At 38.5% G+C, this 18,833-nt stretch overlaps 2 protein-coding genes across 2 annotated transcripts; both read left to right on the top strand.

Annotated features, from left to right (window-relative positions):
* Positions 1-8,754: 8,754 nt before the first annotated feature.
* LOC121865091 (sex-determining region Y protein-like) lies at positions 8,755-14,582 on the top strand. Its single transcript, XM_042364422.1, has 4 exons — positions 8,755-8,819; positions 12,331-12,364; positions 12,942-13,930; positions 14,349-14,582. Exons 2-4 carry the CDS (start codon positions 12,340-12,342, stop codon positions 14,580-14,582), a joined length of 1,248 nt encoding a protein of 415 aa, XP_042220356.1. The 5' UTR covers positions 8,755-8,819; positions 12,331-12,339.
* A 1,440-nt stretch (positions 14,583-16,022) lies between these two features.
* LOC121864943 (U-scoloptoxin(01)-Cw1a-like) lies at positions 16,023-18,193 on the top strand. Its single transcript, XM_042364153.1, has 2 exons — positions 16,023-16,456; positions 16,789-18,193. Exons 1-2 carry the CDS (start codon positions 16,229-16,231, stop codon positions 17,011-17,013), a joined length of 453 nt encoding a protein of 150 aa, XP_042220087.1. The 5' UTR covers positions 16,023-16,228; the 3' UTR covers positions 17,014-18,193.
* Positions 18,194-18,833: the final 640 nt, after the last annotated feature.

Raw genomic sequence — 18,833 nt, 5'->3', positions numbered from 1 at the left:
AACCATCACCACACCACAGCCATCACGACCATCACCACCACACCCCTGCACCACAACCATCGTTTCACCACACCACCACCATCACTATACCACCACCACCACCACCACTCACACACCTCCTGCACCACAAACCATCACTACCATCAGCACCACACACTGCACCACAACCATCACTTTCACCATCAGCACCAATACACTGCAACCTTCACGTAACCATCACCAGCACACACATTGTACCACAATCATCAATACCATCACCACCACACACTGCAACCACAACCATCACTTACCACACACATTGCACCACAACCATCACTACCACCACCACTCACTCACACACTGCACCACAACCACACTACCATCAGCATCACCACCACAAATCCACCACCATCACCACCCACACACTGAACCACAACCACCACTCACCACTACCACACACCCCAAAACCACCACAACCATCACCACCTACACCATTCTCATACCCACAACCACCATTCTGAACCACAACCACCACCACCACCACACACACATACCTCTATACTCACCGCTTCAGAAGACGTTTCTTTACATCTTTCCATCCTCCCACGACCCCCCCACCACCCCCCCCTCACGACCCCCCACCACCCCCTCACGACCCCCCACCACCCTCACGACCTCCAGCACCCCACCGCCTCTGCACCTGTCAACCAACAGCGGCCTCCAATAGTCAGTGGATCGCCCAAGGAGAGAAGAATAGATATTAATTTAGCAGGATTTAAGCAACACTTAGAAAGACCGTGACACACACACAAACACACACACACACACACCCACACACCTACACACACACCCACACACACATAACACCATCTGTGAGGGAATTACTACACCATGTGAGGCCCCTCATAACACCATCTGTGAGGGAATTACTACACCACGCCAGGTCCCTCATAACACCATCTGAGGGAACTACTACACCACGTGAGTTCCTCCTAACACCATCTGGGAGGGAGTTACTACACTACGAGTTTGCTGTTCAACACCTACATTAGTCTGTATGTTCATTGTATGTTCCTTCACCTTTCTCTAATGAAGGCTTTTGTTAAACCACCAATGTATGTAATAAGTCATTTATGTCCAATGTATATTTTCAGCCTTCGGGCTGCAGAATTTTTTCAATAAACCGTCAATTATTATTATTATTGTTATTACACCCACATACACACACACACCCACATACACACACACACACACACACACCCACACACACACACACACCCACATACACACACACACACCACACACACACACACACACACACACACACACACACACACACACACACATACACACACACACACACACCCACACACACACACACACCACACACACACACACACACACACACACCCACCCACACACACACACACACACACACACCACACCCACACACACACCACACACACACACACACCCACACACACACACACACACACACACTCACACACACACACCACCACATACACACACACACCCACACACACATACACACACACACACTCACACCCACACACACACACACACACACACACACACACACACACACTCACACACTGGTAAAAATATTCGCTCTACTAGTTTCTACAAATTTGCAATTAAACTTTTATACGACATTTCTTATACATAATGTTGAGTGTTGCTAAAAGTAGTTGTAGGTAGTGTTGTAATGTTATAGTTGTGTTTATGCTGACAACTTCGTCCACATGATCACCGAGGATAATAACCAAAATGATTAAGGTAAATAAGGTTAATTAAATAATTCACTTTGGATAATCAACACGGGAAGCCACTTTTCGTATATAGGGATTATCCATTATACATATCTATCCTTGTCGACCACTATGCCTTTTATCGCCACTTTGGATAATATGGAGAAAAATTAGAAAATGTTTGATATCCCAAGAAACGAATCGCTAACTTAAGCTCAGAGAAATATTAATGATTCTGAGTTCAAGTGTTACTTTTGTATGTGTGTGTATTAGTGCGTATAAGTGGGTATGTTTGTGCATGTGTATTTAGATTCCCCAGATGTAAGAAGCCTATGAAATTATCGCTTGGTTCTGTAACATGACGAAAGCCTGGCAACATTATGTAACTACGTATATGTAATATGTGGAGCAAAGGTAACTCTGGTGACAATAACAGGTGAAGCAACGATGACTATCTCGCAGTAGTAATAGTGGTGGTGGTGGAGGTGTTAATTGTAGTAATAGTAATGGTGGAGGTAGTAGTAGTATCAAGCAGTCTCGTGTCTTTCTTAAGTTTCACTGTCTGTGCCTCCCTCTGTCTGTCTGTCTTTGATCCTCATCAGCATCATTTGGAAACCTGGAATTCCGCAAGTTGATAATTGAAAAGAAGATGAATAAACGGAACAGAGAAGAATATAAGGAACAGAGAAATATAAAGAAGCTAAGAAGAATAAGACGCAACGAAGGAATCTTAAACTTAAAATGATGAAAGATGTTAAGAATAACTGCAATAGGAATATTTGTAACTAATGTTGAGTTGGCAGCCACTTATCTGACATCACAGTATAGTTATAATACTGAGTTACCAAGTGTTGTGTTACTGGAGTATTGGATACCTTAGGCAGTCATCTGAGTACAACACTAACCAAACCCATCATTTGTGTTAATTCACAAAATGAAGAAAGGTAGAAATAAATTTTATAGAAATAAAAGTATAATATGAGTGATTAGGTGAACCAAGCTCAGAATTGAAACATGTTATGAAACGAATGAATAACCTCGTGATGCTCCAGAATTCTGGACTAAATTGAGCGTCTTGGTGACTTTCACTGTGAGGCGGTGAACGACATTCTTTACAGTGTCGGTCGCGTGAGTGTTTCTGGCGGCCATCACCCCCAGCAGTGCCGCAGTTCAATCTACCGTTTCACCACTTAATCGTCTTCTTAGCCGCTCCCCCTGTCCAAGTATCTGTGACTTTGAAGTCCATTGTTAGTACATGAGGAAGGTGTACAGTCGTACCCTGAGGAAACCTGCTAAACTTTATAACGGATTTTCTAAACCCGCGACCATGAATGTGTATGAATCATTTTACGACAGTATAGTGATAGTGTCTTAGGTACATCAAAATGTACTGAGATTCTTCAAAATAGAGAAAACCAGCAGTCATAATCGGGAGCTACACATACGTTGCTAAATTAACCTACAGTTGCTCTATACAAACAATATATCTAATATTACAATATAATCTAAGGATTGTACTGTTGTTGTTGTCAAAGAAATGTGTGTAATGTAGGGGCTTGAGGATTATCAAAGCTTGGTAAAGCAATGGTCTGTTTTCCTCTTAATGTACTGTAGTGTATACTCGTACAGTATGTAGCTAATATAGTATACTGTATGTAGCTAATATTGTATATGTAACTATTAGAGTGATGAAGAGAATGGGAGAGAGGTAGAGAACAGTGAAAGAAGGACAAGCACTGGGAAGACGAAAAAATAGCCCCAATTAAACTCGCAGGCAGCAGTGTTATGTGTGGCGGTTGTTGGTTCCTTACTTGATGGGGTTCACAGAGTACGAGTCTTGTGTGTTGCCATCTGGCTCACAGCGCTATATCAATCCTTTGAAATTCCCTGAGGAATTTGTTTGAAATTGGAGTCACATTAATATCGGCAATACAGTATATTATTATTAATATTATTATAATTATATTATTATTATTATTATTATTATTATTATTATTATTATTATTAATTATTATTATTATTGTCATTAGCAGTGATAGTAATGGTAATGAACTCATTCAAACACAATGTAATAATAATAATAATAATTCACTACTTTACTCACAACACAAGAATACCTCACACCATCACAACATAGAGGGATGAGGAGGTCGAGCAGAAAATTAATATTTTCGCCTCCTAGGCCCCGTTGTGGGTCGATGACCTGTGTCCGGGTGGGCTATCCCCGTAAAAAGAATGGTGCAAAACAGTGTAGAAAGTGATATGTTAATACAACAAGTATATGAAAAAATTATCTAAACAACATACTTATTGTTTCTTAACACGTCATAAAATTCACTGAAATTTTACACCAACAAGAACTCCACACAAAAACAGAACATTTACTAATCCCGAAAGACAAGAAAAACACAAAAGTTTCATTCAAAATATGAAAACCACCACTAAGAACTTGAAAACTATCATATAGCCTAATAACAAACACACACACACACACACACACACACACGAGCTACAGATAACACAAAAAACAGTACATTGAAAACAAAATCACAAAAAGCACACAAATAGAGATACACACAGGAGGTGTAGGCAGCAGCAGCGTCAACAATCATGTGCATTACTATTAAGTTTCAATAATCGTAGTTCTGTAGAGAAACAATAAAACATTACATTGGTTGTGGGAGAAAGAGGCAAACCTTGTCTCTTATACTTGAAGACCTTAGTTGTTGAAACACTTTCAGTCATTATAACAGCTTGGCAATTCCTCAATATGACGAACGCCCTTCACTCTCCTTTCAGTTGGTTCGTGTACAGTATAAGAGTTAGCACTTGTAGTGAAGCGTGTGATTATGTTTATACATCGATGTCTAGATATAAGTCGTACACGTTTGTTGTATGCTTGTCCAAATATTGTTGTTTCTATTCTTCACATTTTTCCATCTCTCTCTCTCTCTCTTTTGACAAATTACTTCAGAATCTGAGCCTGCTTCAATTATCCAAAATAGCCCCTAACATATAAATATATAACACACACATGCACTGGCAGCAACCGGCATACATACCCCCACCACCGTTCGCCACCAAAACCTAATTACACTCCTCAGTGTTGCAATACAGTACATCTGCGGCCACACTTGACAGCGTTACTCCAAAAATATTTATCATTAAGAAGCTGTAAGGTAAACACGGTCTCTTGTGCCTCGCGTCAAACTGTTCATGTTCAGTTTCTAGATTCTATTTTTGCCAGCATTACATCAGCTTCATGTTCGTCTTGACTTGTATGATGTGACGGACATTACGCCAGTGACCAGCATTGCAGTGTTTGTGTCTCTTGCTTTCTTTTTCTATTTTCTTCTCTGCTCCCTATTTATTTCCCTTCATTTCTCGGGTTTTCTCCTTCTCTCTCCTTTCTTTGCTCTCTCTCTCTGTCTCTCTCACTTTACAGGCTTTATCTCGTGTAAGTATACGAGTATCTAATATACTATAGGACTAGGCGTGTGTCTGTCTGTCTGTCTGTTCTGGGCAGCCGAAACGGCACAATCGTTTTTCATCAAACTTGGTGGAAAAATCGCAAAAAATTCGTAGAGTGGAACAAACCTGGTCCCATGTCGATGGTTTCTTTAGGAAGGCATTAATTAACCATTTTATTTACGCTGGAAAACGATACAAGTCTACGGAATTTGTACACCCTCATTCGCTGTACGCTAGCCAAGCAGGAGCGTTCAAACTTTCACTGGGCACGAAGGGCCCGCGATCACATGTATTACGCTAAATAAAGACCATTGCCGCTTAAGCATTAAAAAACAACTGAGGTGTTTGCCAATTTGGGATAACTTTTTTTTATTGATAGAATTTAATGACAATGAATTCGCTAATATAAAAAATGCTCGGTTTAATCTATTAGGTCGTTTAACATAAGATAGCCAAATTGTACCTAGAGTAGGTTAGGTTAGCCTAGTTTAGGCCAGGCTAGGTTAAGTTAGGTTAGGTTAGTTGAGGACAGGTTATGTTAGGCTAGGTCAGGTTAGGTAAAGTTAGGGTAGATTATGTTAGATTACGTCAGGTTAGGTTATAAGTTAGTTTAGAATTGGTTAGGTTAGGTCAGGTTAGGTTCGTGTACAATAGTACCTAAAATTTTATTACTTCGTGATATATGTTAAGTGATGTGAGAGACGGTCAGTTGAGGAGGGAGACAACAGAGGTGTAGGGGCCAGATGTTGGCTGTATAGTATAGTGGGTTAACACGTGTACCGTGGATCTCTCTCTCCCTTACCAGCATCTCCTTGTTTGTCTCATCTTGCCTGTTTCTCACTAGTATGTCTCTCTCTCTCTCTCTCTCTCTCAGGTGGTGTTAAAAACTAAAATACAGCAACTAAATCATTCCTTGAGGTTTAATTAAGCTAGCAGCACAGAGAGCGTATGGCGTTCCATTATACAGTACAGCCTATATCGATCAGTTCACCCGAGTCTTCCGTCAGTCGTGGTTGCTCTATGACACAAACGGGTAAAGGTAGCGAGTAAACTGTTGGCAAGAGGTCAGGCTGGTGTTGAGTGAGGGCGCCAGGCTGGTGTTGAGTGATGGCGCCAGGCTGGTGTTGAGTGATGGCGCCAGGCTGGTGTTGAGTGATGGCGCCAGGCTGGTGTTGAGTGATGGTGTCAGTTAGGTAAGTTAAGTTAGGTTAGGTTAGATTTTCTATGAAACTTTATTTTTATGTATTTTGTGTACAGGATCGTCTATGACCAGTCAAAAGTTAAAAAAAAAGTATTCACAGTAGTTCAAGTACATCTAGTAGGTCTCTCTCTCTCTGTTATTGTCTCTACCTTCATAACGCCTGAAAACATAAACAATGAAATTCAGGAAGCCACAATAATCCTTAGGGAATAATTATATCTTGTATTTCCGGCTGATTGTGTTGCATCACCGAACTGGCCTCCCGGAGTGTTTACCACCACAAAAACAGGAAGGGATCAGTTTATGTATGTCGTCACTAATCACGTAGAAGATACCCAGTCAGACGTTTGTATATTTTGCAACTAACTACGAAGGAAGTAGTGTCTACATAATTTGCCATTAAAGACACAGAAAGCAGTCTGTATTTTTGGCCACTAACCAGGAAGACCGTAGTACTTAACTATGCATATTTTGGCAGTAACCGCGAGGGAAGTAATGCTATAGATTATAAATTTCATAACTTATGAAGATGAATATTTTGCCACTCGTATATAAAGAACCAGGTGTCCAAGTTCATAGGTTCTGCCACTCGCCGAGATATAGTTAGCGGGTATTAGTGTTCATTCCTGGCGGCTTCCCTGATACCAGCTGCCACTTAACTGCTTCTGTTTAGTCACTGAAAATTATTGCATTGTCTTCATATCCAAACACGATTGTGAAGTGTGTGTGTGTGTGTATTCACAAACACATGGCAGAGTCAAATATAATGATACAAGTAATAATTTCATGTCCACGTGCACATAACAAGACATACACACACACACACACTCAATGAAACAAACAAACAAACAAACACATTCTCAGTTGTGTCATATAGCTCAGTATTTTGCCAGTGTTAAATTTCGTGGGGACGCGACCTGCCCCGACGGTGGTGTGAGGCAGTCATTGGCCGGCGGTGTGTGTTATGCTACACTATCATGCCTCAGTTCTTTCAACTTTTCACGTATCCGTAGAAAACGCGCCATTGTTTCATACATAAATAGATAGATAGATAGATATTAAAGTATATTCACGCTACAACACAACAGACGCCATAACACGACTCATTAACAATAATTTTCTCACGGACGACACAACAAGAACATTCTGTTTGCGTTAACATTATAAGACGTTCATCTCAACTCTTATCAGTATTGTCTACGTTAATAGCTTTGTTAAGTCATCATATTGTCCACCGCATTACCCATACACATCATAATATTTCCACTAGTACAAACCATTACAAGTCAATATATTTCCTTTAGTACCTTTGATTAGTCATTATATTCAAAGAAACATCATTGCAAGGTACCATATTCGCACAAGGCAACACTGTAACACTTTACATTCACTTGAGCAACATTGTAAGTCATTATATACTAATATTTGTATTACTCATATTTTTATACTGTGTTGACGTGTGTTGCCATTTACTGTACCTGTGTTGCCATTTACTGTACCTGTTGCCATCTACTGTACCTGTGTTGCCATCTACTGTACCTGTGTTGCCATCTACTGTACCTGTGTTGCCATCTACTGTACCTGTGTTGCCATCTACTGTACCTGTGTTGCCATCTACTGTACCTGTGTTGCCATCTACTGTACCTGTGTTGCCATCTACTGTACCTGTGTTACCATCTACTGTACCTGTGTTACCATCTACTGTACCTGTGTTGCCATCTATCATGTTTATATGACAAGGAATATGTTAGTCACATACACTATGAGTGATACTAATACATTATACTGTATATACTGTACAGTATGTTGGTTCATACTGCGTGATACTAATACATTATACTATATATGTTGGTTCATACACTACAAGGAGTGATACTAATACATTATACTGTATATACTGTACAGTATGTTGGTTCATACACTACAAGGAGTGATACTAATACATTATACTGTATATACTGTACAGTATGTTGGTTCATACACTACAAGGAGTGATACTAATACATTATACTGTATATACTGTACAGTATGTTGGTTCATACACTACAAGGAGTGATACTAATACATTATACTGTATATACTGTACAGTATGTTGGTTCATACAAGGTACCTAAACACTTGTCTCCTCATATCTATCTATCTGGCTGTTTGTCTGTCATGCATGTAGGAGAAAGTTAGAGCATGTTTTGTCATAATATATTTTTTCCAACAAGTTCTCATAATATATATAAAACAAAATCATGCATTCTAATATTAAACAAGTGGTGAGTGGTGAAGACTGCCAGAGGTCAGTGGTGACGTCATCACCTGCCAGGTATAAAAGTCAGGACTAGGTCGTCAACCTCCGTCAGTCTTGGCTGGACCGTCTAAGACACTGGTCTCCTCACTCCCTACCACTGGTAGGTCTCTTTCGTCCTCCTGAACATCGATTCTTAGTTATGACATTGAAGAACTTTTCCTTGGTGTAACATTTGTGAAGAATTTGTTGTTTATTTTAATTGGAGTTATTTACTTGTGTGTTAGTTGGGTGAGCAGTAGAACGAGGCAGAGTCTTGATTAACAGAATATTATATAAATTATGTCCAGTTAAATATAATTACAACTAACTGGAACACGAAAATTTATAACAGTGACCACAACATTCTTAATAACACACTGAACATATACTTTAAACTACATATTGCTAGTGTGTATATAAATATTTAAGTGTTTATAATATATACGTTAGATGTATGAGTGTTTATAATATACACGTTAGATGTTTGAGTGTTTATAATATATACGTTAGATGTTTGAGTGTTTATAATATATACAGTAAATGTTTGAGTGTTTATAATATATACAGTAAATGTTTGAGTGTTTATAATATATACAGTAAATGTTTGAGTGTTTATAATATATACGTTAGATGTTTGAGTGTTTATAACAGTAAATGTTTGAGTGTTTAATATATGCAATGTAAATGTTTGAGTGTTTATAATATACGTTAGATGTTTGAGTGTTTACATAATATATACAGTATTAAATGTTTGAGTGTTTATAATATATACAGTAAATGTTTGAGTGTTTATAATATATACAGTAAATGTTTAGTGTTTATAATATATACAGTAAATGTTTGAGAGTGTTTATAATATATACGTTAGATGTTTGATGTTTATAATATATACAGTAAATGTTTAGTGTTTTATAATATACGTTAGATGTTTGAGTGTTTATAATATATACGGTAAATGTTGATGTTTATAATATATACGTTGAAATGTTTAGTGTTTATAATATATACAGTAAATGTTTAGTGTTTATAATATATACGTTAGATGTTTGAGTGTTTATAATATATACAGTAAATGTTTGAGTGTTTATAATATATACGTTAGATAGCCATAGTGTTTATAATATATACAGTAAATGTTTGAGTGTTTATAATATATACGTTAGATGTTTGAGTGTTTATAATATATACAGTAAATGTTTGAGTGTTTATAATATACACGTTAGATGTTTGAGTGTTTATAATATATACAGTAAATGTTTGAGTGTTTATAATATATACGTTAGATGTTTGAGTGTTTATAATATATACAGTAAATGTTTGAGTGTTTATAATATATACGTTAGATGTTTGAGTGTTTATAATATATACAGTAAATGTTTGAGTGTTTATAATATATACGTTAGATGTTTGAGTGTTTATAATATATACAGTAAATGTTTGAGTGTTTATAATATATACGTTAGATGTTTGAGTGTTTATAATATATACAGTAAATGTTTGAGTGTTTATAATATACACGTTAGATGTTTGAGTGTTTATAATATATATACAGTAAATGTTTGAGGTGTTTATAATATATACGTTAGATATTTGAGTGTTTATAATATATACGGTAATGTTTGAGTGTTTATAATATATACGTTAGATGTTTGAGTGTTTGCATAATATATACAGTAAATGTTTAGTCATTTATAATATATACGTTAGATGTTTAGTGTTTATAATATATACAGTAAATGTTTGAGTGTTTATAATATATACGTTAGATGTTTAGTGTTTATAATATATACAGTAAATGTTTGAGTGTTTATAATATATACGTTAGATGTATGAGTGTTTATAATATATACAGTAAATGTTTAGTGTTTATAATATATAGATTGATGTTTGAGTGTTTATAATATATACAGTAAATGTTTGAGTGTTTATAATATATACGTTAGATGTTTGAGTGTTTATAATATATACAGTAAATGTTTGAGTGTTTATAATATATACGTTAGATGTATGAGTGTTTATAATATATACAGTAAATGTTTGAGTGTTTATAATATATACGTTAGATGTATGAGTGTTTATAATATATACAGTAAATGTTTGAGTGTTTATAATATATACAGTAAATGTTTGAGTGTTTATAATATATACAGTAAATGTTTGAGTGTTTATAATATATACAGTAAATGTTTGAGTGTTTATAATATATACAGTAAATGTTTGAGTGTTTATAATATATACAGTAAATGTTTGAGTGTTTATAATATATACAGTAAATGTTTGAGTGTTTATAATATATACAGTAAATGTTTGAGTGTTTATAATATACACGTTAGATGTTTGAGTGTTTATAATATATACAGTAAATGTTTGAGTGTTTATAATATATACAGTAAATGTTTGAGTGTTTATAATATATACAGTAAATGTTTGAGTGTTTATAATATATACAGTAAATGTTTGAGTGTTTATAATATATACAGTAAATGTTTGAGTGTTTATAATATACACGTTAGATGTTTGAGTGTTTATAATATATACAGTAAATGTTTGAGTGTTTATAATATATACAGTAAATGTTTGAGTGTTTATAATATATACAGTAAATGTTTGAGTGTTTATAATATATACGTTAGATGTTTGAGTGTTTATAATATATACAGTAAATGTTTGAGTGTTTATAATATACACGTTAGATGTTTGAGTGTTTATAATATATACAGTGATATTTGATGTTTATAATATACCATTAGATGTTTTGAGTGTTTATAATATATACAGTAAATGTTTGAGTTTTATAATAATACACATTAGATGTTTGAGTGTTTATAATATATACAGTAAATGTTTGAGTGTTTATAATATATACAGTAAATGTTTGAGTGTTTATAATATATATAGTAGATGTATGAGTGTTTATAATATATACGTTAAATGTATGAGTGCCGGAAGGCTGAAATTATACAGATACATAATTGGGGAATGGGTCTCTTGATTTACAAATAATATACAAGTAACATAAGTGATACAAGTATGATATATAATAACTAGGTGGGGAGAAGCTCAAACTACAGGGCATTTCAACATAATGACAATAAAAAAAGTAAGATTGACTGGGAGTAAATACACTGGTTTAAGTTATTGATAATTTTTACAATGGTTGGGACTGGGCTGTTTTTATAGCGATCAGTTCGTGCTCGTATGGGCTGGATGCGGTTGTGGTGCCGAACAGCAATTCTCAGGCGAGGGATCTCAGGTAGTAGTAGGAGCCGGTGTCGAGGATGGTGCAGAAGCTTCTCACCAAATTTGCTGATGAGGTCGTGGTGATGGTCAGAGAGAGACGTGAGGGTCAGTGTGTTGAGCGCTTCTTGAAATGTGGAGTAGGAAGGGGAGAGAATAATCTTGCATGCCCTCTTATGCACTTTTTCTAGGTGTTTACGTTGTGTGGCATTTAGGTAGGAACACCAGGTGAGCTTGGGAAGTATGAATGTGTGTGTGTTTGTGTATATGTGTTTGTGTTTGGTGACTTTCTCTTGTTTTTATATATTATAGTTATTTTTTCACACAATTTGTTCTTTATTTTTGTAATGTGTGTTTTTTATTATTTATATTACAAAGAGATTTATTGTTGACAGGTCGGCAGGATGAGCGAGCTGTGGGGAATATTAGGTAAGTTTTTGTTCTTATTTCTTTGAACATTTCTAACTTATTTTTGTAAACAAATAGACTTTTTCATGCAAAGTATTTAGTTTGGATGTAATTCTTCTGTCGTCCTGCCCGTGTAGTGTTGGTATACAGTATAATTATACAGGTGTAATTATCGCCTGTTAAATTGTTATAGTGAGTGGTGAGCGTAATGTTGTACCTCGGTAGATTGTTCTAGTTGTTATCACAGCAGCAGCAGCACGTCATGGGGGATAAACTGTGTGCGTTTTGTCATCCTCTCATACAGATTTTACAGTATTTTTTTGTATTAAACCAGATTTACTTTACACCTTTCGTGTCCACAACCCAAGTGGTTGAGGAGTATTGGAGTTGTTTGTTATCTTTGCGGCCTCGCTGTCTGCAGGAGAATAACTAACTATACATCATTATCGCTGGCAGTGACCTGGATTGTGTTGTTGTTGTGGTTAGTGTATTAAAGCTTCTCACTGTTGATGGTTGTGTTGTAGAAAGAAAAGGTTTTCTCACTTGACGTATCTCACCTTTACTTTATTAAGATTTACATTAACCTTCCGACCTTCAGGAGTGTTACTGCTAGTCTCAGCACCAGCACGAGGTGACCTTCACGCGCACCACCACGTTCCTACTGGGTCTCCTACAGGAAGTCCTTCAACTCCACAACCTAGTCATGGATCGTCTTCTGTGGGACCCCGTGTACCTGCCCAGGACCAGGGTGAGGGAAGCACGGGCTCACCGTCTCACACACAAGGATATTCCTACGAAGCTCCTTCACGTCCACTAACATTACCCACTGCCACCCACCACCATCGCCAGCAAACTCATGGCCCTCCAGATGAGTATGATGAACACCAGGACCCGTATCATACACACCAGGACAAGTATGATACACACCAAGACCCGTATGATACACACCAGGACAAGTATGATACACACCAAGACAAGTATGATACACACCAGGACAAGTATGATACACACCAGGACAAGTATGATACACACCAGGACAAGTATGATACACACCAGGACAAGTATGATACACATCAAGACAAGTATGATACACACCAGGACAAGTATGATACACACCAGGACAAGTATGATATACACCAGGACAAGTATGATACACACCAAGACCCGTATGATACACACCAGGACAAGTATGATACACACCAGACAAGTATGATCACCAAGACCCGTATGATACACACCAGGACAAGTATGATGATCATCAAGACCCATATACACCAGGACAAGTATGATGATCATCAAGACCGTATGATACACACCAGGACAAGTATGATACACACCATGACAAGTATGATACACACCAGGAGGTATGATACACACCGTATGATACACACCAGGACAAATATGATCATCAAGACCCGTATGATACACACGGACAAGTATGATCATCATCAAGACCCGTATGATACACACCAGGACAAGTATGATACACACCAGGACAAGTATCAAGACCCGTATGATATACACCACACACCAAGGATACACACCCAGGACAAGTATGATACACAGGACAAGTATGATACAGGACAAGTATGATACACACCAGGACAAGTATGATCCTCATCAAGACCGTATGATACACACAAGTATGATACACACCAGGACAAGTATGATACAGTATGATCATCAAGACCCATATGATACACCCGATCATCATCAAGACCCGTATGATACAAACCAGACACACACCACAAGTATGACACACCAGACAAGTATGATACACACCAGCAAGACGTATGTACACACCAGGACAAGTATGATACAAGGACAAGTATGATCATCAAGACCCATATGATACACACCAGGACAAGTATGATACACACCAGGACAAGTATGATGATCATCAAGACCCATATGATACACACCAGGACAAGTATGATACACACCAGGACAAGTATGATCCTCACCAGGACAAGTATGATCCTCACACAAGTATGATACACACCAGGACAAGTATGATCCTCACCAGGACAAATATGATCCTCACCAGGACAAGTATGATACACAGGACCATCAAGATATGATACACACCAGGACAAGTATGATCACCAGGACAAGTATGGACCCGTATGATACACACCAGGACAAGTATGATACACAGGACAAGTATGATCCTCACCAGGACAAGTGTGATACACACCAGGACAAGCACACCAGGACAAGTATGATCCTCCAAGTATGATACACACCAGGACAAGTATGATACACACCAGGACAAGTATGATCATCAAGACCCGTATGATACACACCAGGACAAGTATGATACACACCAGGACAAGTATGATACACCAGGACAAGTATGATACACACCAGGACAAGTATGATCTCATGATCCTCACCAGGACAAGATACACAGGACAAGTGACCAGGACAAGTATGATACACACCAGGACAATGATCATCAAGACCCATATGATACACACCACACAAGTATGATCATCAAGACCATGATACACACCAGGACAAGTATGATACACACCAGGACAAGGATACACACTATGATCCTCACCAGGACAAGTATGATCCTCACCAGGACAAGTATGATACAACACCAGGACAAGTATGATCCTCACCAGGACAAGTATGATACACACCAGGACAAGTATGATCCTCACCAGGACAAGTATGATGATCATCAAGACCCGTATGATACACACCAGGACAAGTATGATACACACCAGGACAAGTATGATACACACCAGGACAAGTATGATACACACCAGGACAAGTATGATACACACCAGGACAAGTATGATGATCATCAAGACCCGTATGATACACACCAGGACAAGTATGATACACACCAGGACAAGTATGATACACAAAGCCACAACGGAGGTATGGCGGTGTATGTGGCGACGGATGACAAGTATAATTCTTCGTACAGAGTTACACCCCCTTATACACCTTACTCAACTACACCCAAATATTATACTCCTTCGAATTACACTCATACACCCGAGTATGACACACACCCAACCTACACAACTCATTTCTATAATCGACGTAAGTATACCACTACACCTCAGTATGTTACTCATCCGTCTTATGCAAATTCTACGTTGCCCAAACATTACACCACTACACCTGGATACTACACCCGTCCACCCTACACCAGTACACCTAGATACTACACCCGTCCACCCTACACCACTACACCTAGTTACGGTACACCTCCACCCTACACCACTACACCTGGATACTACACCCGTCCACCCTACACCACTACACTAGTTGCAGTACACCTCCACCACACACCACTACACCTGGATACTACACCCGTCACCCTACACCACTACACTGGTGGTACACCTCCACCCCACACCTGGATACTACCCGTCACCCTACACCACTACCTAGTTGCCACCTCACCACCACCACTGGATACTACACCCGTCACCCACCTCCTGGTGCATTACCTCCCACCCTACACCAGTACCTAGATACACCATCACCACACCTGGTTGCATTTTTCACCTACACCACTACACCTGGATACACCCGTCCACCTACACCACTGGTTGCAGTACCCCACCCTACACCACTACACCTAGATACTACACCCGTCCACCCTACACCACTACACCTAGTTACGGTACACCCCCACCCTACACCACTACACCTAGTTACGGTACTCCTCCACCCTACACCACTACACCTAGTTACTATACCCGTCCACCCTACACCACTACACCTGAATACGGTACACATCCACCCTACACCACTTCACCTGGATACGGTACACCTCCACCCTACACCACTACACCTGGATACGGTACACCTGGAAGATACTATGGAGGAACAAGTGGCGCGTCAGATAGCAGCTCCATGAGTCAGCCACCAGTGCTCACGCCTTACGTTGTGCCAGACTTTATGGTCACGTCAGGCAGGAACAACTCTGGTGTGTGTGAGAAGAACATCGGCGATCCTGATGGAGACTGCGTGCCGGGGGAGGCCCTGAAGGACTACCCTTTGTATCACGTCGTCCCTAGCACCGCCTTCTCCTGCAACGACAGGTCCCCTGGTTTCTACGCTGACGAAGAAGCTCAGTGTCAAGTTAGTGTTAAATACAGCACTGTATATACGAGTGGGAGAGAGGGTCTTAATGGTACTTTAACTTTTCAGTTTCGAAACTTTTTAATCTTTAAAGGAGAGAGAGAGAGAGAGAGAGAGAGAGCCTCGGGGAACAGTCTAGGCTCTTACAGGAGTTCTAAGTTAGAACTCATTTAATTATTTTACCCATTTTTTTTTTCACTTCGGGATATATAAGGTGATTGTGTCAAAGTAGACTACACTGCTGTGAATCTTATAAGTGTACACATCTAAATCAGTCACATAACTAAATCAAGAACAAAATCAAAGTATAGAACCAACTTCCCTTCCCTCAGGTTTGGCACAACTGTACACCGGGAGGGCAGCAGGTGTCGTTCCTCTGTCCTGCTGGCACCATCTTCAACCAGCGACACTTCATCTGTGACTGGTGGTACAGCACTGATTGTACCAAGACCCAGGACTACTACCACCTTAACGAATTCTTCTACAAGACTTACACGCAGGTACACACTCGTCAGGATGACACAGCTAGTAATGGTCTCTATGTTGCTCCAGCTTAGTTTCCTTCACTGTTACACATTTTCCTCATATCACTCAAAAGTTTCCCCCGGTTTGTGGCAAACTTTCCACAGCGTACATATGTATGAACTTGTAGACCACGTGGGAAAAAAATGCAATATTGGTTCATATTCGTGATCTCTTCATACATACTGTACTGTATGTAGTACTAGAGTAGTTTCCAGTTGGAAGCGTCCTGGAGGACATGAATATAGTGAAGGCTTTATTCCTGTCCGTCATCACCTGATTGTGTTGGCCGCCATGACACCAATACTAGATCATCAAGGACAACAACTTGAATTTTCCCTCTAGAGATGTGAAAACGCAACGGCTCAAGGATGACTACAATATAGTAGAGATTATACCAAGACAACTGTAACTACAATAGGTTGGGTCTTTTTTTTTGTCTACTGCAGGAATACGATAGGTGAGGGATGACCACGGCACCCTGGGACATTCCAAAGTGATAATTGCTAACTCTCTCTTCTCTTTGGCTTTTCATATATTTTAATTTAAGCTACTGCCATACATTCTCAGCATCTTTAAGATTTACTGATGTAAGATGAACCGACTATTGTACAGATGAAAAGGTCACTGTCTGCAAGAATCAAAATTTCTTCATGGCCGTTTAGCACGTTTCTTATCTTCCGCTGTTTTACAAAAAGACTTCGTGCCCCTCACATACAATGCCAAAAGGAACAATTTAATTAGATGAACGACTGTTGCAGATGTTTGCGTCTGTCAGTTAGTTTACTCGGCAGCTGGACTATTCCACCCAGTATTCGCGAAGGCTTCATCCTGCTGGTGACTGATGTACCAAAAAAACTGTTATACTAAGGTCTTTCGGCAAAGTAAATACAGAACACAGAGTTATTTATCAGCCGAAGAGAAGAAACTTGTATTCATATCACATATGTTGTCATTAATTTACTTTGTATTTTGAACTGACATAAAGCAAAAGGCGGAGATTTAGCTAGTCACGTACTGTACGCTAAGTTTGTTATTTTGGTGTTAACTGTAATAAGGTTAAGTAGTTGTCTTGTACGGATAGTAATTACAAACACGAGTGGATGAGTTTGTTTGTCTATATTGTTTATATGTCAGTTATTATGTTGTTCGTCTTGTGTGGACACCTTTATTAGTATCCTCTGTATTATATATAATAAACTACATAAATATATATTATAGATAATGTTTTATCTCATATACTGTAATGTAATTACAAAAGCCTTCAATACAATCAATAATAATGACCTTATCATAATATATCTCTTTCAATAGATATTTGCACAGTGTGTTGTGACACGTGACCCCCACCAATACTGTACTATTATTACTCCAACAAGCAGGACCTCTACCTATCACAACTCGTTTACACCCCCGAACAGGCAGTAATATAGATATATAAGCAGAGATATATATGTATAGGTAGATGGGTAGACGGATACATATGTATTAATAGATAGTGGTGGGCTAATCCCCGTTAAAAAAAATCAGGGCAGATTAACTGTACTTGTGGCTGGGCTAATATGATATTCTGGCCGACATTTTCCAGTAATATATACAGTATGTATATTAACAGTACTGAGTATGTAACGTTACAGCGCATAGTAAATTTTATACTCTATATAAACAGTACATGAACCGGTACATTTATACAATTTACGTGTACTGTGCTGTGTTAATAGAGACCCAACATTATAGAACCTTATGTTTGCAGACGATGTCAAGTCATTCAGGGAAATTAAGAACCAAACGGACTGTGGAGAGCTACCGAAAGATCTCTCACTTTTAGGAGTGGTCAGAGGAATGACTGTTATGG

This window comes from Homarus americanus, unplaced genomic scaffold, assembly GCF_018991925.1.
Source record: "Homarus americanus isolate GMGI-L3 unplaced genomic scaffold, GMGI_Hamer_2.0 scaffold2539, whole genome shotgun sequence".
NCBI lineage: Eukaryota > Metazoa > Arthropoda > Malacostraca > Decapoda > Nephropidae > Homarus > Homarus americanus.
This window is presented reverse-complemented; position numbering and strand designations above follow the sequence as displayed.